This window comes from Paralichthys olivaceus, chromosome 2 (genome assembly GCF_024713975.1).
Source record: "Paralichthys olivaceus isolate ysfri-2021 chromosome 2, ASM2471397v2, whole genome shotgun sequence".
Taxonomy (NCBI): domain Eukaryota; kingdom Metazoa; phylum Chordata; class Actinopteri; order Pleuronectiformes; family Paralichthyidae; genus Paralichthys; species Paralichthys olivaceus.
This window is the reverse complement of record NC_091094.1, coordinates 17,414,058-17,440,159: the sequence shown is the minus strand read 5'-3', so window position 1 is coordinate 17,440,159 and position 26,102 is coordinate 17,414,058. Positions and strand designations below refer to the sequence as shown.

General features: G+C 42.1%; 1 protein-coding gene across 3 annotated transcripts in view; it reads right to left on the bottom strand.

The window, feature by feature from the left end:
- Positions 1 to 25,959, bottom strand: part of grm2a (glutamate receptor, metabotropic 2a) — a 30,669-nt gene extending 4,710 nt beyond the window's left edge. For 2 of the 3 annotated variants that reach the window (XM_020086390.2, XM_020086391.2), the window contains exons 1-4: positions 25,078 to 25,959; positions 13,193 to 13,925; positions 3,173 to 4,010; positions 593 to 1,656 (exon numbers count right to left, since the gene is read on the bottom strand). In XM_020086390.2, the coding sequence (XP_019941949.2) occupies positions 593 to 1,656; positions 3,173 to 4,010; positions 13,193 to 13,720 (2,430 nt within the window). In that variant the 5' untranslated portion in view covers positions 13,721 to 13,925; positions 25,078 to 25,959. The remainder of the gene's footprint in view (positions 1 to 592; positions 1,657 to 3,172; positions 4,011 to 13,192; positions 13,926 to 25,077) is intronic. The other variant, XM_069539661.1, reaches the window with a different exon arrangement.
- Between the last annotated feature and the right edge of the window lie 143 nt (positions 25,960 to 26,102).

The following is a 26,102-nucleotide window of genomic DNA, read 5'->3' as shown; positions in this document are numbered from 1 at the left end:
CCACCGGTAATGTTTTATTCCTCGTATGTATTCAAGGTGAGGAGAGGTAAGCAAATCAATGTCCAAGGTGGATTTTCACTTTAAATTAGAGGCATTTTTTATTTTAGACGGAATAGTTTAAAACTTTTTTTTTTTTTTATCTCCAGATTTAGAAAACCTAGAATACCTTCACATAATACAAGAAGTGGGGTTTTGTTGTGGTAAGATTAAGAAAATTAGCACCTGTTACACTTTTCAATGGCTTCACCATCCATATTTTATACTCTACTCTTAACAGGTAAGATAAGTCAAAGTTGCATGGCACATGATAAACACAAGTACGCAGCTGATTGTGAAGAATTAAAGCTACTCAGTAATAAAGAAAAAATATTCCTAAGAGCCAAAGGCAAGATAGACACGGCTGACAGCTGAATCAATACCAGCTGACACTAGTTCATGATTTCATACATACAAAATCCAAATTCAACCCAAGAAGAAGTCAAACAAAAACCTTCTATCACTTAGAGAAGATTCCATTAACAGGCTAACAATGGCTACCTTCCATTAAGGAGTGCATGCACAGGGTCATGAATTATAACCTCACTTAACTCACCCTGTAGTCACTGGCAGTAACGTAGAAAATGGGCTGGAACGCCAACCAGATGATGCAGGTGGTGTACATGGTGAACCCGATGAACTTGGCCTCGTTGAAGTTCTCAGGGCATTTGCGGGTCTTGAAGGCGTAGACCGTGCACAGGATGATGAGGATGCAGTTGTAGGTGAGGGACATGAGCATACTGGAGTCCTTGCTGTTACACTTGAGGGTGACCACGTCTCTCCTCTCCGGGCTCACTTCCTTTCTCACCCCTGGGGTCTCAACCAGCAGCCAGACCACCACCACTATCAGCTGGCAGGAGATCAGAGCACCACAGATGGCAACCTGGGAGGCCGGGCTGATGAATCGAGGCCGCTGTGCGCCGTCCTTCACCCCGCTGAAGATCCGAGCGATCCGATTGGTCTTGGTCAAGAGGGCTGAGTAGCACACAGCAAAGGAGGTGCCCAACCCCAGCCGGCGCAGCGTACACACTGCTGTGGAAGGTTTGGCGATGTAGATGAAGGTCATGCTATAACACATCAGTACTCCCAGCAGCAGAATGTAGGAGAGCTCTCGTCCACTGGCCTTCACCACGGGTGTCTCATTGTGTTTGACGAAGAGGCCGATGACGAAGAGCGTGCACATCATTCCTAGACAGGAAATGGTGACGGGGCCAATGGCCCAGGCATCTTCCCAGCGGATGTACTCCTCGGGCAGATCGTAGCAGCCTGTAAGGTTGGCCAGCGGCCACTGTCCAAAGCTACAGTCGGCACAGGTTAACTCATCCTGCAAGTACTGGTACGGCTGGCAGGGGATACAGATCCAGCAGCACACATCTCCAGGCTGCATGCTCTTCACCTCGTTCTTCCTGCAGGGGTCACTACATTGGGAGGTGGGGGCATCCTGGCCGGGCCACGGAATCAGGCTGGTGTTCAGGGTCAGGCTCTGGGCCCAGTAGCCGACCTTACGGTAGATGTAGCGTCCATCCTCTTTGTGATAGTGGAAAATGTTGTAACGGCCGAGGCTGTCCCCGAAGGCATCAAAGCGAACTATATTCTCTGTGTCTGGGGGTCGAAACGGTGCTGAAGGGGAAGAGGAAAAGAAAGAGCGTTAGAAGAAATCGTGTTGAAAAATAGCAGGTGTATGTCGAGCACAACAATGGTGTAAAAACCTAAAGTGAAAGCACGAAGAATGTGGTGTTTACACCATGAACACATATCTCAGAGAGCATGTTTTTTCTGGTTGGACGGTCTCATATTGAATTTATCTCTTTGTTTATTTATGTCTCTCTGCTGACATTTTATTTGTCTCCCAGTCGACACTGAACAGTGACTGTGACAAGTCACTGGTGAAATTGTCAATATAGCCGGCACAATGAAAGCAGTCCCTTTACTTTGATGAAGAGTTCCATGGATTGAACACTGATGGGAATTGCAGACAGATGGCACTTTATATAAAATAATGTTAAATTCCCACATAAAAGTCAAGGTTAAAATAAAGCACCAATTAAAATGTTTAAAAGTCACCTAGCTGCAGCTAATAATTACTTTCAATTACTGATAAATCTCAGGGTTATTTCATTTCAAAATAGTAAAAATGTCCATTATTATTTCCCACAGTTCAGGGGGACATTATCAGATTTGCTCGTATTAAACAATGCACAGTCTATAAACACAGACAGATTGAATATACTATGACACAGCAGAGAAAAATATAACTTTATTAAATTAATATATATTTAAAATAGTTGCTGTTTAATTCTTTTGTCAGATGACAAATCATTGATTGGACTCATCATTTCAGCAGTATCAATATTATCTCCCAGTCATAAACAGACATTTTTATTTTATAAATTATGAAGTTGTGCAGCACTGTTGTTATCTTATCCATCACATAAATGTTCAGAGCTCTTAGTAATCCACCTGTTGTGCATTTTTCACCACGGGGTGTTGTATTGCCTGCAGGGACTGGTTAATCCACAGGCTCCTAATTCAACGTGAAGTCCCTGAGCAGTAAAAATGTACTTTTTAAATCATTCAACAGAAGCATCACTCCATCTATTTATCAATGAAAAAGGATAGAATAGGGATACCATCGTACAGCTCAGCTTTATGAAGGTGAGAGGATTTGGATTGGTGGATCTATGATGTGAGGATGCAAATGTTGTTACACGAAATGTGCTACAGGAATAAACATTCTCCGCTGAGACTCTCACAGAGCAGAGGTGATGTTTTAATGTACGATCTGCTGCATTCAAACAGAAAAACCCTCTCTCTATTCATATACACAGAAGAATGGGCCTCAGAGTATGAGGGGGCAGAGACGGATTCATATCTGCAAATTGAATCATTACAGTTATCTCAAGCTGCAGTGTATAAACACTTATTACCACACTAATCCAACTCTTAGAACTTGGTATGATGAGTATAAAGTGATGTACATGTTAGCAGATTTGGCAGCATACAGTACTCGCAGAGTTAGGATTAAATAGAGATATTCATACGGAGGAGGGAATAATGACAAAAAGAGCAACAAGACATCCTGAAAATCAAAAACCTTCAAGCAATCCTGCACTCACATTATCAGGATTTTACTCACCGTCAAACTTGACCTTGAGAATGTAGTCCCTGTAAAACTTTCTGCCATTGCCAGGTTTGAGAGCATCACACACTTTGGTGGAGTTGGGGCATAAAGCCTGCCTCATGTTATGTAAGGCAGTGGCCATTGCATAGATTGCATTCACCACAAACATGATCTTGGATTCTGGTTGAAACGGAACCTCGCGGAGTGAGTGCTTCCCGCAGCCCAGTTCATGGAGGCTGCACTGGAACTGGTTTTCCCAAAACTCTCTGAACCAGGGATTCCTGGTGTTGTTGTACGGGTGCAGGCCAGTGAAGTAGTCGTTAAACTGAGGGATTTGATAGGAGGCCAGTTCAATGGTGAAGGCCCCATCAGCCACCGCTTCACTCCCCCTCACCACGCTCTCCTGCGCTCCCCAGCCGTCACTTGCCACCCAGGTGAAGGTGACGTTCATGCGGTTGGCCGCCACCAGCAGCTCGCGGGCGTCTTCGCTGCGTGTGAACAGGATGACCACCTTGGCGTTGGATTTCTGCTGCAGGGAGCGGATCACATTCTCGTAACTCCAGCGGCTCATGGAGCGACTGACCTTGGCTGAAGTGGCAATGCAGATCTGGTGGGCCCGAGCCTCCTGCTGGAAGGCGTCAATTCCAGTCTCACCATAGTCACCCTCTGATGCTACTGTAGATACGTAGGTCCAGTTAAAGAAACGCAGGATCTCTGCCATGGCCTTGGCCTGGTAGAAGTCAGGGGGCACGGTGCGAGCGAAGTAGTCGTAGCGGGTCTTGTCGCTGAGCTTGGCACTGGTGGAAGCATAGCTGATCTGAGGGATTTGGAAAAGTCGCAGTAGGTTGGCCACCTGCAACGGGAAAGACATCAGAGTGATTATATGTGTTACTGGAATCAGTCTAAACACAATATCACACTGTATTTATACTAGTATGATGTATTAGTAGAAAAACTGGTAATGAGCTCATTACGGTTCACACAGAGACATACACCTGGCTGCTGTGGGAATTGTTTTAATTGCCAACCATTAAATAAATTAATGAAAATTGGCTACACTACATGTTTATTCCCCTGCAGATGCAATTAGCCCCCCCCCCCCCCCCCCCCCCCCCCCCACATTCAGTCTATCATTTCTTCACTGATCCCTGCTGAGTCTTTCACAACATCATTCTCCAGCTAACTGAGAGCTAAGATCCTGTATTTTGCAATTGTGCAACTACATCATCTTTTCTTATCTGTCTGACACTGTCAACAAACCAACCAAAAATATGTGCAGCAGACGACTGAGTAGCTCCAGGTGTCAGTCACAGTGGAGAGACTTTCTGCACCAGAAATATGAGCAGATTCTCACAAAGTTCTGGCTCAGAGAGAAGTGGATAGAGACAGAAAGGTGGAGGACAGGGATTGGGGGAGGGGGGGTGAAAGTAAGAATAAGAACAAAAGAATCTCGAAACTTTGCATTTTCTGTTCAGTAGGTTTTGTCAGTGTTGTGACAGTGCGCGCAGTGTATAGAAGCAGCAACCGACTTGCTTTTGCTTCAGGCACTTCTGTGGAAGCCTAAGGGGAGCCGCTCGGATCAGTCAAAAGAATGCCAACATAAATCTGGTTGACTTTAATGCTGGCTCTCAAACCGGCACACTGATGGCACAGCATCTGTGTCAATGAGTCATTCCTTAAAAAGTCAGAGAGAAAAATTCATATTCAAATGCATCCAGAGTCCTGAATTCCTATATTGTCATATTGTGACTAATCTGTTGCAGATTAGAAATAGTTCAGAACAGCATACTTTATCCCAAACTGTAGAGAAATATGAGACAATTACATCTCAACCTTTTGTAAAATGACGTAAAAACAATGTCCTGCTGTTATCCCCAAGGATTGCTTGGAAATATGCCAAGGCTGTTGTTTCAGAGGATTGCCTTTCTAAAAATGACAAATAGCCTCAATCTCAATATTATCAAGACGATGTGTGATTTGACTTTAAAGATCAGAAATCTTGTCAATGGGCCTAGCATTTTTTGGCTTCAGTATAGATTTGAAATACCAGTATAAAAACAGTATGCAATAATTTTGTAATATATCAACAGTTTGGCAAGGGTCTTTATCTCTGTTCCTGTTTACATGTTCTCTCAGTTGTCTTTGAGCGTGCCAGCTTCCTCCCACTGTCCAGAGACATGTAGATTGAAGTGGGTGGATGGATTCAATGCACTGCTTACTCACAAAAATGGAATTACTATCAGACACGTTGTAAGTCTAATTAAGATAAGTTAATTCAGCACTGCTACACTTTAAATTGAACTTTAAAATAAAACTTTACAATTGCAGTAATTGGATAACAACTTAAATGTATCTACATCAACCCAGTAAATGGCACATATAGGGAAGTTTAAAAGGTTTTTTTACTGCAGCTGTTTGAATACTGCAGGTGTATTGGTCACTAAATTTACAGCCGACATATAAAACCATAAACCAGACACATCATTACAGAGGAGCAAACACATGAGAGTTATTGATAAACAGATCAATACACTGAGACATTACAGTAAATGTAATGTGATGTGCGCCGGTGGATTTTAATAATGGGATCCTTCTTATTTCGCAGGATCTGAGGGATGAATATTAAATGAGCTGGTGTCAGTCGTTTCCACACCACTAGATTTATTGGAATTAATGAGACTGTGAACGTCTCACACAAAAAAGTAAATGCAGCCGTCAATCAAGAGCGACCAGACTCAACCAGACAATGTCATATAGAGGCATCGCTGAACTCATTCCACAGTTCAACATTACAGCTATTTCTGACTCATGTGCAGGATGGCGACTGAAAAACTGGGATGAAAATCTGGATTGCTGGAACACATGAGTGAGCATTTTATATCAGTTCGAAGGTTGGTTTCTCCTGAGAGCGTCAGGTCAGCTGTAGAAGTCATGCTTATGCACAGAGGCTAAATCATCACATTTCTACATAGACTCATCTCTCTCCTTAAACCACGCTGACAGCCCTTCTCAACATGTGGTGGAACAGCTGGCAGCAGTGGGCTTGTTCTCTACGAAGGAGAATGATCTAAAGTGGCATGTGACAAAAAACAACACTGTCTAAAGAATGTTTTTCACATCACTGAATTCTCATCACATAATTCCCTTACGCAAATACTTTTCATAGCAAAATATGTACGGTTGATTTGATATTTGTGGACAGTCCTTCTCTTTCAACCCCCATACATATATCATGTAACAAAGCAGTCAGATGAATTTCCAGTCCAAAAGAAGACATCAGCTGAATTTGTTGCTGAACCAGTAATTCTCTCCTTTAATGAAAAATAATCCCATTATGACTCCAGAAACTATGTAGGAGAATGGATGTGAATGTTTTCCGTGTTGATTGATTAATAATGTTTTGAATCCAGGCATTAAATGCGTCATAAATGCTGTTTGAAATTTGGGAAAGTATGAAGGAGGGAATTCCCTGACTAAAGGGGTAATAAAATCTTTAGCATTATTATTATGTAACTACAATTTGTATATAATAGCACATTTGGGGTGTGCTACACAAAAGTATCTCCAGTAAAAAAAAAGTATTACAGTCATAAATATCTTTACATCAAGGACATTCAACCCTGATACAAAATCCAAATCTGTTCAAAAAACATATATCCTGATACGCTTGATGATGATCAGTTAGATGGATGTTGATTGCTCGATATTTGAATTGAGTTAGTTGGACGTTAATATCTCCACATTAAAAGGCTGAGATAGATATTTATTGTTTATCTTAAGGTCAGTCAGAGAGGATGAGGGAGCTCCTGTAGAATCAAGGGCAGTTAAATTGTTGTTGTGAGACTGTGGACTTATTAGACAAAGAAGGCAAGAACACATGTAGGTGCATTGACATGGCTGCTCCAGGACAGGGTATTAGCTATAGCAAAGCACGCATAGAGGCCCCCTGAGAACAGCTGATTATGTTTTTGATTTTGTGAAAACCTCTTTAAATTCTATGGTCTGAGGTCTACAGGAGACTGCATTCACAGAAACCTTTGGACAAAATCCCCTGCCAGTATCCTTCTGCCAAAAGCTTCATAATTGTAGGTTTGGTTGAAGACTGAAATGTGTAAATGTGGGTTTGTGATGTGTCTGGGATGGAGGTGGAGGTTTACCATTAAACTTTACAACTTTGCTGTTATTTATGTGTAACCACATTATACAAACAAAAAGCAGATGTTGCAGGAGCTGTATGCAGGTATGATATTTCTTGTCTGGAAGATGAACACTGCATCTGTAACAGGAGGTGTTGATGTCACATTTTGCTACATGGGTTCAAAAGTCAACAAAACAACAACAACAACAACAACGTGATTCCTCCATTCTGCAAAAAGCTGGATAACAGAAGTGAATGAGTAATTTCTCTGCAGGGCATTCAAAGGAGCTCTGTGTCAGTTTAGTAATCCACTTATGTGTGGCTTATGGGAGGCAGCAAAGCACAGAACTAGACACGTCTCTGACACAATGGGCTTATTGGAAATCATTATGTTCATATGGCTTATATGAAAAACCAGGTCATCGTTTCCTCCAAAGCCTGACTGACACACTGTGAATGCAGGGACACACTGGTGGATAACAGAGGGAGCATGAGGGCAAGACAGTTACCAACCATGTTCCTCTTTTTGATCTCTTCGATTCATCCACAATAAATTTCATTTTGATAGACTAATTATTTTGAGTACTGCATGCACTTTAACCACAACTCTCTCTTCTACCGGCTCCGCCAATATTGATTGATTCTCAACCGTGACAGGTTCAAAGAGCACAGGCATATTCAAGTTTAGATCCCAGACGACATGAAGAGAGAAGACAAACAGAGCTGGAGGACTGAGCCACAACACACCAGAAGAGAAAGTTTCCTCTGATCGTGTGTTTAAGCCAATTGAAAGTGTTTTCTGATTTGGAAGTAATCATAATTGCAACAAGGTTCAATATCTATACACTGCAATTGTGTTTTGTTTTTTATATTTTATGTTCTAGATTGTATTACTTACATTATCTGTTTGGTTGTAAAGTACTCTGTAACACTCTGTAGACATAAATCTGAAATGTAAAGTTATCATTATTATTATTAAAGCGTTTCCTGGCTTTTATCCTTTATGTTAAGAAAGAATGTCTACACGGAGAACTGAAAACAATAAAAGAGGATCTGATGATTTGAAAGATTAAACTTTGATCGTGTATTAAATATGTTACATTACGTCTTTATTACCTGAGGTTTTAGCCACACTCCGTGGATTACAGTGTCACACTTTCAGTTGCAGTGATCTTCCTTCATCTTATTTAATTAAGAGAATTAATGAGCAGCCCAGTGAGGCTTTACACAGCAGATTAGGATTGTTCAGATGAAATACACTGTTTCCATACAGATACCCCTGAGGCACCAGAACACACCACAGGCTAGAATAACTCACATTGAGTTTTTTTTTTTTAAATACCCCAATAAAAGACATTTATTAATAAAATCAATAAATGCTTTAAGACTAGATTTTACCAGTTGTTGAAGTTTCTGTCTTAAAAACATGCTTCGAGGTTGCAGCACATCTCCAGCACATTTCATTCAATTAATTTGATTTGCTGAACATATTGTTGAATGGATGAGATGCAGTGAGAAGAAAGACATACAGAAAGAAGTGAGGAATGGGACAAGTGGCACAGTGGGCGCAGTAGTCAAATAACAGAGCTATAAGAGATGCAGAGAGAAGAAACAGAGAGAGCATCCTGGTCCAGGAAATATCAGGCCTACTTTGTAGAGATGTCATGATTTTTTCTACATGAAAAGCCCATCTGCTCTTCCCAGAGGACTGTCTCAGTGTGCTTCTAAAACTGTATTCCCACAGCAGCAGTCCTTAGCTCCACTCACTATCACACATATACAGCCCACTGCAGTGCCCTGCAGCACACATGCAAACACGTTCGAGGAGCAAACCTGCATTAAAGCACAGCATAGTTAAGACTACGCACTGGATCATTATTAGTTTACTTCTTAGGATTTCGTTGCCTGGCAACAGCTTTAACGGGGTGGAAATAAAAACTGTTCAACCTAAAGCAAGGATGCTCTTTGATCAGGTCCTGCAGGCATTATCCTGTCTGTATAGTTTGTGCTCTGTCATACAAACATCACAGACCTGCTCAGTGCATCCCAGCCTGACGGCGAAGTTTCAAAATCCATGCACACGACAAACCAAATTGGGGTTCGGCCGATTTCTGCCATCCTGTCGCAGATGTCTGATGTCAGGAAACAAGCATTGACTAAGTGCAGTGGACAGTAAGTTTTGTACTGCACAAATACTGAGTTCTGCCAAGCGACTGAATAATCCAATCACATGTGAATTATTTACGATTTCGGGAGCATGTTCTTTACTTTTCCCCATGAATTATGCATTTTCATTGCATGGTTTTACTGATACGTTTCATCATTATTGTTCGTTCTGGCATGAATTCTGTCATATGTGTGCGTGTGTATCCATGTTAAAGTCCCATGTATGACTCATGCATGCTCCAGAGTTGGCACCGTCTATCTGCAGATGAAGACAATTCTATAAATAGAGGTATTTGTAGATGAACAAAAACGAGATGCTTGAGCTCACCAGAGGCTCATAAATTTTCCTCATTATTTCTCTCACACAGTTTGGTCTGCAAATGTCAGGATTTGTATCTTTAAATTTCAGCCTGTATCTAAGTGAGTGTCTTCCTCTTCCTATTTCATTAATCAGTAAAAAAAATGACCACATCTCAGTCAGTGTGCTAAAATATTCCAATTAATTCACACAGGTGCTGTTGGACAATGAGAGATTATCCATCACATCCAAACATCCCGGATGAAGCCAGGTCCCTGAGTTTTATATATATAATATCGTGTGGCTTATTTTCCATTGTTTGCAGCAATTTCCTCTATCTGTGTTTCGTGCCCGAGAATAATTCTTTAGCGAACCTTTGAGTATTTGACATTCCAGAGGTGTTGTTCCTCTAATGCACCCCAGTGATGGGGATGTTTTGCCTGGGGGATGATGCTCACTTACCACTGACTCACATTTAGCAGCACAGGTTGAAAACATCTTTTATGATTGAAGCATTTCTGATTTCAGGGAACATATTTTGTAGGCAATGGTCATTACTCATTACCTTGCACAGACAGAGCACAGGAGAAATGTTCAGGGCCAAACATTTAAAATCACATAAATATTCCAATAAGTAGATTCATTCAAACTGTCCAGATGGCATCACAGACTTCCCTCTGACTGTTTAAGATACAGGCGTGGATTGTCAAATGGATTCAATGCTACATGATGCCATGTGACTCACTCCCAATTCTCTCTCTCGGTCTCTCTCAGCGATCATATCTGCCCATCACTGTCTCTGGGTCTCTGCGAAACATGATCTCTCTCCTGATCCCTCATCATCCTCGGTGTGCACGCTCGCCGCTGCCAAACCACCAGACAGCCCTGCTGCAACCACAGATGGAGAAAACAGGACGCAGCCCGCGACAGCGTCATGAAACTTCGCCTCCACGCTCAACTCAGTCTGCGCCCGAACGCCAGCACAGCTACAGGCCTGCAGCCAGATCCGCCCCCATATCCGCGATTGTCACACAGCAACACCAGCAGCACGGCAACACGCTTCTTCATTGTGACAGATTTAGACGGCACTCAGCGTTCTCACCACCTGTCTGTTCGCCATGTTCCACCATGTCGCCATGGTGATCAGGGGGCCTTTAAACTAATATAGTCGGTTGTCCAGTGAGTGCCTTGCCTTTAGGGTGAAATACACACAAGTGACTTAAGTGTCTGTTTTTCACACAGCCAAGCTGGTTCACTCAAAGGTCTGAGGGGCGATAGATTACAGCTACAAAGGACAGAGACACAATGCGGACAAGTTCATCTACAGAGCAACAGCCAGCGGCAGCACATACATGCCACATATTCACATGCCCAAAATGCATATCTCTGACATTGTCCCCTAAAATAACAGGACAGGAGTCTGTGTAAAAAGATGCACCGCTTGTTTTAAAAAGATATCTCACACGCGTGCAATTTCATCCAGTGTTATGTTTTGTAGAAGATATAATTATGTAATCATTATCACACTTTTTAAAAAAGCCACACATGGATAACAAATGGAGCTATATGGCCAGGTTTATATTTGCAAAGGCTGTGTGTGTGTAGTCATCTGCCGCAATGAGCACACACCTCACAAGTGAACTGCATTACAATACAAAGTGTTATTCATGGCGAGAGAGGGAACTGTGTCCTGTGGTGCACTCCTACCGATGGGGAAGATTCAGTGAGAAGCTGGGCCAGACCTCAGACCTCTGGCTCGTAATAGTACATCCATAAATTACCACAAGACAAGGGCACTCCCCAAGGAGCCCCAGATGCAGGGTTCCACTAAAATTACAGCTCGTTCATCAAATGCTTTATTTCCAAACTGTCCTTTTCACCAGGAATCCCTTTTTATTGGTGCATCTGAATCCTCCTCATGCATCATTTCCCAGGGTCTCTCTGCCTGTATAATGTATTACTGCCCTGTACTGTAAGTTCGGCTTTGTGTTTTGTCAGCAGGGGGACCGCAACTTTAAAATAAACAGAGATGTTTGGAGAGTTCAGTACGATTGTGGAATATTAAACCTATATATTATATTATATATTGTATACAATTAAACCTAGCAGCATTAAAAGTTTAAAGTTTGATTCAGTGATGGATGGTTTATAGTTTCCAGAGCCGACTAAACGAAAACTTACTGCGTTGCTGTGATAAAAAGGCACTGTGTTAACTTGTCTGCGATAAGATGCTCTGTCAGCTTTAAGTAAGAAGACATCAGAATTGACATGTTTCGATGTGTTTGGTCTAATAATTTGTTTTAAATAATTTAATATGGATTCAGGCTAATGAGGCCAACAGGTAGAAAGCATCCAGGTCGAGTAAGTCTGCAATCATTTGGTTGAAGACTTGGTACTGTTCAGTCAACCAAGATTTTCTTTGCTTGACTTCTGCTCTCGTCAGTTTATTGTTTGCGTATCAGTGCCGACAGACTGCTGACCACTACAAGTCCTGACCACAAAGAACAGAAGGATGCCCGCTCCATGCAGCTGGCTGTTTGCGACAGTATCTACACTCAATCAATTATCTGAAGCCAATCATTATTTCTGGATGGGCAGAGGTAAATCCCTTTCTTCAGATAAGCAGATAACTGGAACACGAGGCTGCGCCTGCGTCTTCAGTGAGGTGAACCATACTCTTCCTCTGAGGCAGCAGTCCTCTGGCTGACTGAGCTGGGACAGTTTAAATGAATGCTTTAAAGCATGTATATTTGTGGATATTTACAAATCTCAGTTCCACATGGCAAACTATCTCCTCTCACAACGATGTGAATTTCCACCGATGTGGCAGCCATATTACAGCTGAAGATTTGAAGAACCAATTAGCAGAGCTTTCATCACATAAGATTTACTGAGCCGAAGGGAGCAGTGCTGCTGAGAGTAATCATGCCGTCACTAGTCATCCTGTCAGCCCGTCCCGAGCACAACATCTGTAGCATGTCTGCCTCTGACAGCACCGCTGCTGAAGTGTGAATTACCGGGAAAGAGAAAGAGATCTTCTAAATTAGATCAGCCAAGCATATGGACACACAGGTAAACAGATCCTCCTTGCAGAACCAATACTCATTAAGTCCCTGTGTTAACATCTTGCAAAGGGTAATTGTGCATGGTACTTAAGTCTAAATGGACAGTCATATGACCATCCATCACATTTACCCTCATTCTCGTACTCACTCATCTTTCTGTCTCGCTCTCGAAGCCAGCAGGAGCGGCTGATAGTTAGATACACCTTTTCTAATTGCACTGTCTGAAGATATTAATGTAGCTTCTGGCCAACTCATTTCATGGCACCAAACCAAGATGATCTTTAACAGGAAACTGAGAATTAATTATTGTTTTATAAGAAGTGTGGCGAGCCTACTCATGCAGTTGACATGTTTTCATAAGCTCTTACCTGAATGGAGACATCGCTGTAGGAGCCTCCTATCACCCCAGAGATAGCGAGAGGGACGTCGTCGTGGATGGCGTAGGAGCCGTCGGGGCATGTGTACTCACTGTCATCCACTTTGGTGAGGGAGGCCCGGACAAACTCCAGCGACTGCTCCAGAGCGTAGGTGTCCTTTGAGCAAGTATCCAGTATATGAGCTCCCAGTCTGATCCCTGGCAGGATGTGCTCATCCCTGTTGATTTCATCCAGTGCCATCAGCATGGCCTCCAGTCTCTGGATCCCTCTCTGAGCGTTTATCTTCCCGCAGTCTTCTGCCCCCTCACCCTTCTGGTGCACGGGGAACAGGCCGCCAATCATCAAGTCTCCTTCCAGGGTGATCTCCCTCTTAAAGTCAGTGTTGTAACCCACCACAGGCAAACCTTGGGGAGCCTGGGCAAAGAGAGACACGCATAAGCATAGCAGGCTGAGGCGGGACAGCCGGAGAGGACGGGGCACAGGGCGCACCCCCAACAAGGGGGATCTCCCCAATGACATATCCCTGGGCAAAATGAGGTCGATGTCCTGCCTGTTGTTTCTGGTCAGCGTCCGGTCAGTTTTGGATGGTGGCTGCAGGAGAAGAAGAGTGAGGCGCAGTAGCACCAGATCTCAAAGCACCACTGTTTTTATTCTCACAGAGGCCATTTACAGGATCAATGCCATCCTCTCCGTCCTCTTCTTCAGAGATTTTGTAGATTACAGCCTGCAGATCAAACAGAGAGAAATTCAGTCACAGCCTTTGAGCTGGAGCACAATGACCCCTTTGTCTCCAAAACATTGTGTCTGCCAGGGACTGACTCGTCTCAAAAAACAATATTTGACATCATCTGCATAAGTGATCATTTAATGGTTGTTGATGAGGCTTGTGATAAGGACACCAGAATAAAATTAAGACCGTTAGCAACCACCACGCGTGCTATTCCTCAGTGAAAGTGAAATAATCAGCAAGATGAATCTACCTTGACAAGATATTTGTATTTGTTTCACACAAATTATAAGGGCAATTACCATTTGACATGTTTTTGTTATGCAGACAGAACATTAGAGGAAAAATATATTGTGGAGACATTCTACTGACGAAGCGTTGACCGGAGCTTGAAGACAGAGTTCACTGAGGACAACACAAGCATCCTCCAAATTGTTTTCTCATGTTCTCATGCATCACATAGTCAATCCGTCATTGTGAGGAGCTTCAATGAGAGTGTGTGTGGTATTTTCTCCTCTCGTTTCACTGTGTCTGACCTCATGCTACTTCTCTTCTAAGGCAGATGATTGTACAACTCTTTTATAATCACATGCGCACATGCTCCTGTACACTGAACGTCTACAGAGAGAAAACTAAATCATATATCCCCAAGGATCATTTTGTCAAGACGCATTAAATACTCACACAACAAAAATCCAAACACAATTAAAAGGCATTAAAAACAAATTCATTTTGTTGCCAGAAGACTAAATGAGTGTGGTTTTATCTAGAACTACATAAACTCATTCATTTATTCTGCAGTTTGCGATGTGGCACATTATTCATTGTCAATACAGAGGAAGGATGCAACTCCAAATAATGTGAGCAGCTACATTTCCCAGTTAAAGATATATATGTTTGTAAGTCTAATGGGATCTTGACTCAGGCAAAGACTAAAGCATTTGAGTTTTCAGTGTTGTTGCACAAACATGTTGGATTCAGTTATGGAACGAAGCTCCATCCTCAGTTCTGATTTGGAAAGAGTCAGATTATCTTTTTTCCAGTCTTGTGCTAAACTAAGCTAACCTTCAGTAATCATATCCTAGGTGTATCTTGTGTAAACTAACATCAATCTATCTGAGACTTGGACAGCGGTTAAGCGTTAATCAAAACATGCCATGAAGCGTGAAGACAAAGACAATTCTAAAGTGGCTGATGCACAGTTCTCTGAGTGCACTCGAGTGATACAGCCAGAGCACGAACCCAAACCTCATAGAACATCTGTGAAGAGGCCTGAAGATGTCAGTTGACAGACGCTTCCCATCCAATCTTATTCAGCCTGAGAGGATCTGTCTGGAGGAACAGGATAAACTGCACATATCCAGGTGTGCAAAGGTTGTAACTGCTGCCAGAACAGTTTCTACAGAGTTACAGCTCTGAATACTTTTGTAAATGACAGTTTCAGTTTGTGGTTTTTTAGAAATTTAGGTAACATTTCTAAAAACTTCTTTTCACTTTGCCATTTTTGGGCTGTTGGGTTATTGATCAGTTCACAGGCCTTTTCTTTTTAAATAGATACAAAGTAAATAGGCCCGATTTCTGTCTGAAACAACTGTATGATGGAGATATATGAAAGTGGCATTAATGTTCTCATCTCTCAGCTTGACAACAAATAAATGAATTGGTCCAGCAGTTGAAAAAAATTATGACAACAGCTACAACAGTAATAATAATAACAATCACAGTATTATTATTAATAATTACAAGAAGAAGAAAACCCTGATTTATATAGTACTTTAAGCAATGTTTAAATACAAAATGCAAAATTTTAAGAAATGAGAATGGCAATATAATATAATGTATACAATTTTGAAAATGAATTTAAATAACAAAATTTAATTTTAAAATAGATAATAAAAGTAAAATAGCTTGTAAAAAAATATTCACGTATTTTAATTGTATAATGAATCCCTCTACCATTAGAAGTTCTTTGCCAGAAATATTTAAATGATATATCAGGATAATAGATAAAAATGTGTTGTCTAGTTAGTACAATTTTTTGCAAATCAATATGATGCTGACCACATCCTGATTTAATGTGACACTCTGACATGAGGAGTTAAAGCTGATCCGGTTCTCATATGGATTGGAAACCGAGGAGACGCAGGGTTTTTCTTCAGGTGTCAGTCCTCACAAATCCCAGAGGCTTAATTAAGCAGCGCTGAGTGTGGAAGAAGTTTATCAGGGTAAGTTATTGAGCAAGAATGATCCGTCTCATCAACTAGTCAAGTAGGACGACAAGCAGCAATTAACTGTATTGATGAGAGATTATTAAAACCGAGCTGGCGGATATTAACGCTCACTTTTCTTCCTTGCTGTTTGAAAACACTAAGGTTCCTGTTAAAACAACATAAGACTCTGAACAGGAGTCAGACTGCAGACCACATTCTTTGGGATTTTTCTCTCTTGTCTTTCTCTCTCTCTCTATCCTCTCGGTCTCTCCCTCTTGTTTCCATGGAAACTTGCCTGTAGATGGAGAGGGTGCGAAGGAAGTCAGACCAGAACAAGTGGGCCAGTCTGACCATGCATGCACAGTGCTGGGTCCTATGGGAGTACTGGGCAACATGCACTGCGAACCGTCCAGACTGATCCGACTTCAGTCAGATCTTTTCATCTCTTGGCTTTTCAATGGCAACACAACCCAAACCAAACAGACAAGCATCTGTTTCAGATCATTATTATGTTTAAATGTTGCTCTAATATATTTTTGATTCATTGATGAATTGAGAAATAAGATGACATGCTGCATAAGATTTGATGAACTGTCAGTGAGACCTAGAGGTTCCTTTTTCTTCCAGACCAAATGAATGTATCTCTGACTTTCCATCTTCTCCCTCAGCCGCTTGTCAACAAGTGAAAATCTATTGCAGCAGTCTGTGCATATGGTCCAAGTCACCACTACGTCTCTTGCATACAAAGGCAACCGCAGACAAGCAAAAGAATACAACTGTGTACAACAAGAAGGTGTCAGTGTTTGGGGCGTGTACTGTGGCTGTAGTGCAGCTCTGCAGCGTGAGAAACATTGCTGTCATAAATACACAAATGGCAAAAGGAACTGCAAGTCTGTGATGTAAACTAGTTAAATGTGTTTTTTTTAATAGGATTCTGCAGTGGAAAAAGAAAACACTGGTAAAGCACTTAAGCACAAGCGCCTCAAGAGAGAAGAATGGTGACAAAAGGATTTCTGGCTGACACATTGTCAGTCTCCTCCCCGATCCTGCAGTCCCACAGGGGGCCTCCATCTCACCAGTGGGCCCTCCACCCCCCCGTCTTTGTTCTCTACACTGAAATATCCAGCGCATTAAGATCGCAGGCACATTCTATTGAGAAAGCATTCTTTTAAACAAGCTGTCGAAGTCACGAGCAGTGAGGCTGGTATTTGAGAGTATTTTGGGTTGTGTTGAGAGTATTTTGGGTTGTGTTGAGAGTATTTTTGGTTGTGTTGTGAGTATTCGGTTGTGTTGTGAGTATTAAATTGTGTTGTAAATATTCTGTTGTGTTGCGATTATTTAATTGTGTTGTGAGTATTTGGTTGTATTGTGAGTATTTAATTGTGTTGTGAGTATTTGGTTGTATTGTCAGTATTTAATTTTGTTGTTGAGTATTTAATTCTTTTGTAAGTATTTGGTAGTGTTGTGATTATTTGAGTAGTTGATTGGGCTGTACTAAAGTAAACATGGCGTCTCTCTCTCCACTGCGATGTCCCGGCCACTTGTAAGAATTTCAGCAGTACATGAAGTTCTGGGAACTTCTGGAACAGTTTTGTGCAGTCGATGAGAGAGAGTGGTCGAAACTCTGCTTAAACTTTTCCATGACTAGAAAACAACTTTTCTAAGTGAAGCTAATGGAGCAAGCTGGCTTGATGATGGTGAGGGCCTGCTCCCCAGTGGAGCGCTGAATAAACAAGAGTTGTACAATCTGTGATAGTATATATACTGCTGTGCAGACGCAGTGACATAGTCCAATGGGCCAATCACAGCCAGGTTCAATATTTGGTGTGGTGTGAAGGACTTTATCTTTATTCAGTGGATGCTGCCTGGAGTCAGCAAAGACATTAGTACTAACTGGAGTTTGAAATGAAGTAAAACCAGCTGCTGTACTGTTAGTGTCTGTTTAATGAAGGTGAACACAAAGACTGTATAGGCAGAGGAATGGTGAAAATATTTCACTGAAAACGATGAAAAACTTCGAGCACTGGATAGAGTGTCGCACTGTTTGCAACACATGCACGACATTAGAGTGGCACAATTCCAAAACACTGTGTGTGTGTGTGAATAAATGACAGATGCGTTCAGCAATATTTACTCTTTAGATGTAAAATCCCACCCAGGATTCTGTCTACACGTTCACTTGAAAGAAAAAAACATGCCTCTCATTTTCCCTCATTCCTCCTATACAGCCATCTCTGTTTCCCTCTTCACCAGATGGCCTTCTTAATTCAAGAGCGTAAAGCCTGCCAACCTCTAACACACTTCAAACCAGACTGTGTGAAGGAATGGGAGGAGTAGTGCACGGAGGCTGAAGGAAAAAACATTCAAGAAACGATACCCGATGCACGAGGGCAGAAAAAAAAGGACAGCAGTGTGGGCAGGAGCGAACGAGGGATAAGGGTGGGGTTTGAGAAAGATCCATCCAGGCTGATTTTTTTTATGACACTCATTTTTCCCAGGAGTGGAGTGCAGCATTAATATGGTAATATCCCCCCAGGCGATAGTGGGTGTTGAACGAGTGGTGGTCATCTACTGTATATGCAGCCCTGAGCCTGGAGGAGCAGGTCGGAGATCCCAGTGGAATGACTGAGAGCCTGGTTAAGAGGAACCAAAGGTAATGGGAGTCAGGCCTCCCCTAAAATCACATTTCCAGCTGACAATGAGAATGTTGCTGGGTGGGGGGTGGGGGGTGAAGATGGTTGGCTAATGGGAGAGAAGGGTCAAGAGTGCACACACACACACACACACACACGCACAAACACTCACACTACCAGGCGCAAACAATGCATGAAGCTCCGATCCTGGGACAAATGACACTCTGTAATATAATATTGGATATTTGATTTGATTGCTTGACACTTATTAAAGGATTTGCAATATTCCTAATTGACAACAAATGGAAAGACCAAAGTCATCGACCGCATTTATTCAGAAAGCTTTTATAAACACATTAAGGAGCCGCACTATTGCACTTGCAGACATGTTCTCTCATTACCCTGAACATCCACAGTGTCGATTCCACAAACAACGTCATGTAAATACTCCTTAGACCAATAAACATATATATCAATCTGCAGGGAAATAAACTTGCGGGTGATTTCACTATATACTTCTGTTTGAGTAACATTTTCTCCGAAGGTGACCGGCTAGTTTAGAAATGTATACTTTTATAAATTGAATTGATATATTTGTTGGAGTGGAGAAATACAGATAAACAGATAACGAGGAGGTTAGTCAGAGACGCAGAGACAGATCCCATGTTGTCAGTTTTGGTCATTCCATGGGATTTATTGAGTACAGAGTAAGCAGATTTCAGAAGCTAGAAGCAGAAATGTTTGGCTTTTTTATTATACAAACATATGGGAATCAACTGTGTTTCAGTTGGAGACGTTTGGTTTTTAAACTGCCTCCCAACTCTATTTGGATTAACCAATCAGCACATTCAATATAATGTGTTGTTGAGACTCGGGAGGTGTTAGTCTTCTAACCCACAGTTTCCAAATAACACCCTTTTCTACGTAGGTTTGCAGAGTTGTTTACATAATGTGCATCTTCACGGGAGCATTTTAAAAAGATTCATTTTGTGGAAACCCCTGTGGAATTACCCATAAAGACTCATTCTAACAGTTTTATGTCTCCTTAAAACAAGCGCACATCGAGATTATTCAGCCTCACTGTTACATTTCATACAAATAGACATACATTTATTCTTTATTTATGCAACTGAGTCGCAGGGGGTCTGGAGCAAATCCCAGCTGACACTGGGCGAGCGGTGGGGTACACCCCGGACGGGTTGCCAGCGTATGACAGGGCCAACATACAGAGATAATCGCATTTCCACCTTTGGGAAATTGACCCAACCCCAATCTGCATGTCTTTGGACTGTGGGTGGAACTGAACCCAGAGAAAACCCACACAGACACGAGGAGAACATGCAAACTCTGCACAGAAGGGTCCCGGCCTGACTGGGATTCAAAACAAGAACCTTCTTGCTGCGAGGTGACAGTGCAAACCACTGCATCACCGTACTGCCCTTTAAAAAAAAAAAGAACCTACAGAAGCAAGAGGTTAAGGGCAAGGTATTTACGGGAAATCCTCATTGGGTGGTCTCTGAGCAGCACACAAACACAACAGTGTATTGGAATTCAGTCCAGTTAATCCAAGAAGGCAGACTGGATCAATGATAACCCTGATTTTACATCAGTAAAACAATCAAATGTCTCCCAAAAACACAGCAGCTGACCTTTTCTGATAAGGTCATTCATACAATTAGGAATTAGAGAGTGATGGGGTCCTTGAAGTTTGAGTTTCTGTGAAGCAGCTACAGCAATTAGGAAGAAGACATCAGTCAACTCAGAGGCTCACTGCATCGCTCGGACTCTTTTCACACAAGCTTCATTTAAGAGAGGGAAGTGGAAGGAAGCTCATATCCTCCTGATGATCATACAGTCACCCTCATTACAGCATATATGCTTATAGGCCTCTGTTTTACAAACAGCTTGCTCCATCTTTCTGTCTCTGCTGCACCTCCCCCTCATCTACCTCCTCCTCTCTCTCCACCTGGAAAGCAGGGAATCCCTCGCATGTGTTCAGCAGTCCCTTCTCCTCCCAGGAGTCCCATCCTGCCTTCCTCATCAAACATTCATCCTCTCTCTTTGTCTCTCAGAGATCATTACTGCCAGGCCTTCCATTGACTCGAACGCTGTGATGGACGTATGGTGCTTTTGTTTTTTATTGTACATTTGCATTATTCATCGTCACAGAATTGCACCGCGAGAAGAGAGTGGCCTGAAACACCATGTTTTTCTGGAAATCATTAGAAGAGCTGTTTCAGAACTAATGACTGTAATTAAATAACGTCATTTAAATATTCCAGTGCAGTCAGGGTTGATTTTAAATAGCTGCTCCAGCTTCTCTCATTTTAATTTCACCTTTGCAAAATGAAAGTTTCATTCAAAGTCTCAACAATTCATGCAACATGTTAATAACTCAACGTTTCTAATTATTTCACTTGTTTTCAAGTATGGAATGATCTGCTTTATGTGTTAAACATCATAATCACATGGGTAAATTGTCATTAATAGTCTGATACATGCAATTACACACTACAACTCAAACTGATGTGTGGAAAATACAGTGCAAATACCCCACAGCTCTGATCATAAATCACCAGAATGTTATTAAAATTCTGGAGCTTCAGGTTCAGGTTTATTGCAGTGATTGGGTCATGACATCTACGAGGGGTCAAGATTAATCTAGTGGGTTACGAGATGATTGCCAGAACAGGAATTCATATAAAAAATACTGATACACAAAATTAGATTTCTATGCTTCTATGTTATGAACTAGTTTTACTCATTTCAAATTTTAGTCGACGTATGTCACAATCCATTAATGTGTGGAAACTGCATCTTTAATTCATTTATATTCTCAAAATATTCACAATCTAACTGTAGAACAGTATAAATGCTGTAATCTAGTAGTTTCATAACTAGGGGTCTGGACCTTTTGGAGGGTCGTGAGATATGGAGGAAGAATTAAGGGTCAGGAAATGATTTCCAAGAATCAAATATAATTAGTTAAAGCACATTTAGCCATAATTGTTACAAAGCAAGAGTTCGATTTAAGATAAAACCATGCAACTAAAAAATATATCAATCAACCCTGAGGTGATTATGACGGATTAGTTTTAGCATCAGTTGCAGCAGTTAAATCTATAGCTCCATAAGATTCACTGCAACATGATGGGGTCCTGAGTCTCTCAGACTCAATTTTGGAAACTCCTGTTGTTACCAACACTTGCTCAGCTGCCGCCACTCACGATGTTTGAAGACATTTCTTTTTAAGGTTCATCAGCATCATGAGAAGTAAAGAGAGCTCAGCATCACTGACCTCTCTCGCCCACTGACTCTGATACGTCATCAAGAAATCTGTCTTTTTGTCTTTACACCCCAAATATCCCAAGTTACCCTAAATACTGAGCTTGAATATTTTTTTTATTTATTCTCCTCCTTCAACGACAACTAATCACTTCAATATCACTGGAGTCAGAACTTATTTCATCAAGAGCTGGAAGAAGAAACGATCAACAACAGTTCATTATCACTCATCTCTCAAATGTTACACAGGAATGAGCCATGTACAGTCAGTGCAGTTAGCTCTACTCTGAGAGTCACATGAACTTTACTTTCTGTGGAGTAAGACTGATTTTAGAAATCCATTGTTACTTCACCATGATTTTATCAAGATCAGTGTCACTGAATGCTGGGCTGACTGCAGACCCATTGAAAGTGTTTATTTTGGTTGAAATCCAGTTTCTACACAGTGTAACTACTGCACTGCCTTGAAACACACACAGCGAAAGCGTTTCCATTCATTCTGTCTGAAACTTTGCCCCTGAAATTAATTAGTTATCTTCCATGCCTTGCTACGTATATAAGAAGCACACAATAAACTGGCATCGACTTACAGAATGAAAATCAGCACATAAATACCCACATTTGCATTTGTGCAGAGGGCCATTAAATATTTCATTTAACAGATGTTATAGGAATCAGGTGTACGGTATAGATCAGACTTTATAGACGACACTGACAGACATCCAACTCATGTATCTCACTCGTACCTGTGTGTGTGTGTGTGTGTGTGTGTGTGTGAGTGTGTGTGTGTGTGTGTGTGTGTGTGTGTGTGTGTGTGTGTGTGTGTGTGTGTGTGTGTCTGTGTGTGTCTGTGTGTGTGTGCGTGCGTGCGTGGAGGAAGACTAAGCTATTAAACTGTCCTTTTGATGGGACTGCAGGGATTCATCATACAGCAATTTAATCTTTGGTATCTGGCAGCTGATACAACCGGAGCATATTGTCAGACGCCTGAGTGATGATGGAGCTAAAGCAGATGTCTCTTGACTTAAAGTTTAGTCATGCTCTGTAAAGTTTAATGATCAACTAGACAGACAATTATTGGCCCTATTGGTTACTTAGAACGACTGCACAAGGGATGGTCTGTATTTATGTAGTACTTTTCTAGTCTTGATGACTTAAAACTACAGTTTTACCATACACCCATATACAGTGCATCTGTGTGCAACACTTCCTCGATCACACATTACTCTCACACTGCCAGTCCAGCCATGAGGGGCAAACCGGGTGCCCAAGGACACTTCGGCACACGGAAGGGATGACTGCACCACCGACCTCTCTACCCCTAAACCACCGGGCTCAGGAGGGAGTTATCTTTTCACCCCTGTCCGTTTGTATGTTTGTTGTAAGCAAGATTACACAAAAACTACTGGATGGATTATGATGGAACTTTAAATGGGAAAAAACAATTTAACTTGGTGCTGATCCAGATCAGGGGGCAGATGTTGGGCCTTGGTGGAGGTATACACACTTTATTGGTTCATCACTGTTGCAGCTATAAGAAAACTGATACCAACACACAAGTTGCTTGTACTATAGAGACACCCGGCTGAAGCTTTTACAAGTAGTTAAGAGGGAGATTTGCAGTTTCAGTTCCTCTTTGCAGATAATTAGTTATTTCTGCTTTGTTCCCAAACTCTTAATTGCTGCTACCCGGCATCGCACTCGCTGTAATTAACAGCGCTCCTCGTGTCCTCGTGTAACACTGTGTGTCTCCTCAAGTTAAAGTAACAGGTGAGGATGTGGGACTGAGCAGTGCAGGAACCACCGGTCAGACAGCCTCACCTCCTCCTGCCATACTTTTTATTACTGGATTCGGAGGATGGCAGTGGAGTGTATGTTCTATTCTTCAGTCGGCCATCACCTGAATAATTTACAGTCATCAACATCTTGAGCTGTGAATGCTGGTCTCACATTATTCTGCATCCTTTACTGGAGGAGGCTTTTATTCTAATTCAAAAATACTAATTATCAGCAAAACAGTTATTGTCAGATGTATAAATAATAAAATGAAGGTGTGTATAGCTCATGACTCACTGTGTGGACTGAAGGGGTTGCACTTAGAGGGATTATATTGTTTTTATCTGCTGAACATGCAGCACTGATGCCCCTGGGACCAGAGGAAGCATCCACAGACCATGTTTTACTGCCCGTAATGACTTTGTTCAGTATTGGCGAAGCAGGCTCTAAATATTTTGCACCTTGGGGTGTTCATTCATATTCCAACAGTGTTTAAACATTTATTTTGAACTCCAGATGATCTGATAATGGGAGAATAACACAGAGTCCGTCACACATGCACACAACAGCCCACCTCACTGTTTCCACGCTGATTTACACAAGTGCGATGTTGATCTGCACTCTGATTATTATATTTCTATTTGTTTATAGTGGCAGTGAGCATAGATGCGTTTTCACGAGGTAGGAGAATAAAACTATGAAGAAAAAATGCCTTCTGTGTTTTAATGGACCGTGCTTGTGCGTAACACATCTTCTCTCCAACACCCTGTGGCACACAAACTAATTCTCGACTCTTTGAAATTTCGACTTTTCTCGGCAGCGTTTCGCACTTTTTTTTTTTCTTGCGCAAAGTGATTACCCAAATCAGAGAGATTGGAGACATGGCTGTTTGGATTGCAGCCCGTACAGCCGCGCCTGTTTAGTAGTTTTCAGCAGGCTCGCACATGTGGAAGCAGCAAGTGTAGACATGGCTATGGCCAGAGGATAGTGGTAAATATTAAACAGGCAAAATGTGATATCTGTATGGTAAACCGCTTCCAATATAGAGAAAATACGAAGAAATATTTGGCACAATTACGCACAAACTGATTTTGTCAACACAATTTAGAAAAGGTGAGGTCCGCTCATCAGATTCAACCCTGCACAGACTCACTCCATTCAGCTTCTCAATAAGTTCACACCCAGGACATTCAACGCACAAATCAGTCGAGTCAAAAAAAAACCCAATAGAACAGGATCCCTTACCTGTGCGGGGTGAGTTGGTTTCCAGCGCTGCCGTGCGATGAGAGGAGAGTATACACCCAGCGCAGCAGCAGCATCCTTCTCACCAGTGTCGATGGTGTGGTTTCTTTAAGCCTTAAACTCGGAGCGGGTTGTGGAGTGCACCGGAGCTGGATGAACGGAGGAGGCGAGTGATGCCTGAAGTTTGAACCATGCGTGAAGCGTGCGGGAGAAGGAGCCGCGCGCCAGGAGCTGTCCTTGGTGCTGCGTAAAAAAAAAACGAGCACGCGACCAGCCGCTGGATGCTGGAGGTTTTCAAAAGTCACACAAACGAAACAAACAGAAAAAAAATGTCTTGGTGTAAAAGCACTTTCCAGAGCATCAAGAGATGATACTAGACATTTTACTACCAATTTATAAGAAATGGGATATGCCAGATTGTAGAAATGATTAGTAAAATTTGAAATAATTCGATTAGACACAATTTCAAATCTACCTGTTACTCGAGGTTTTGCAGAATCTTCATTGTGGCAACAGTATATTCAAACATACCAGCTGATAAAAGCGCCGGCTGCGGATAGGCGCACCGACCTAGGGGAGCTTGAACTCTCCGAAGGTTCAGACACCTGGACAAAGGCGCAGTTGCTCCGCGCAAGAGGAGTCCCAGAGACTCTGTCTGAACGGAATCACCATTATGTAATTCAGAGCACATATAACGTGAACAGGCGGTGTGGTCTCCGGTTGAAAGCTGTTGGGTTGGATGAGAATATCAGAAGAGTCGCCCCCTGTTTGTTAAAGCTGCTGTGTGGGGTGTTTAAATAAGGATTCTTTGAGACTGCTCATCTGCAGCGGACGGTGGAAATGTTTTATGTGGGAGCCGCAAAAACAAGTTGTGACATGGGGAGAGGTCAGTCCCAGATGGCACAGTGATGCGCACAGGGGCACGCGCGCTCTGAGAGGGATGCAACCCCTTTCTCTCTCTCTCTCTCTCTTTCTCTCTCTCTCGCTCCCTGCTTAAAGCACGCAACGGTCGGCATCTAAATTTGTAT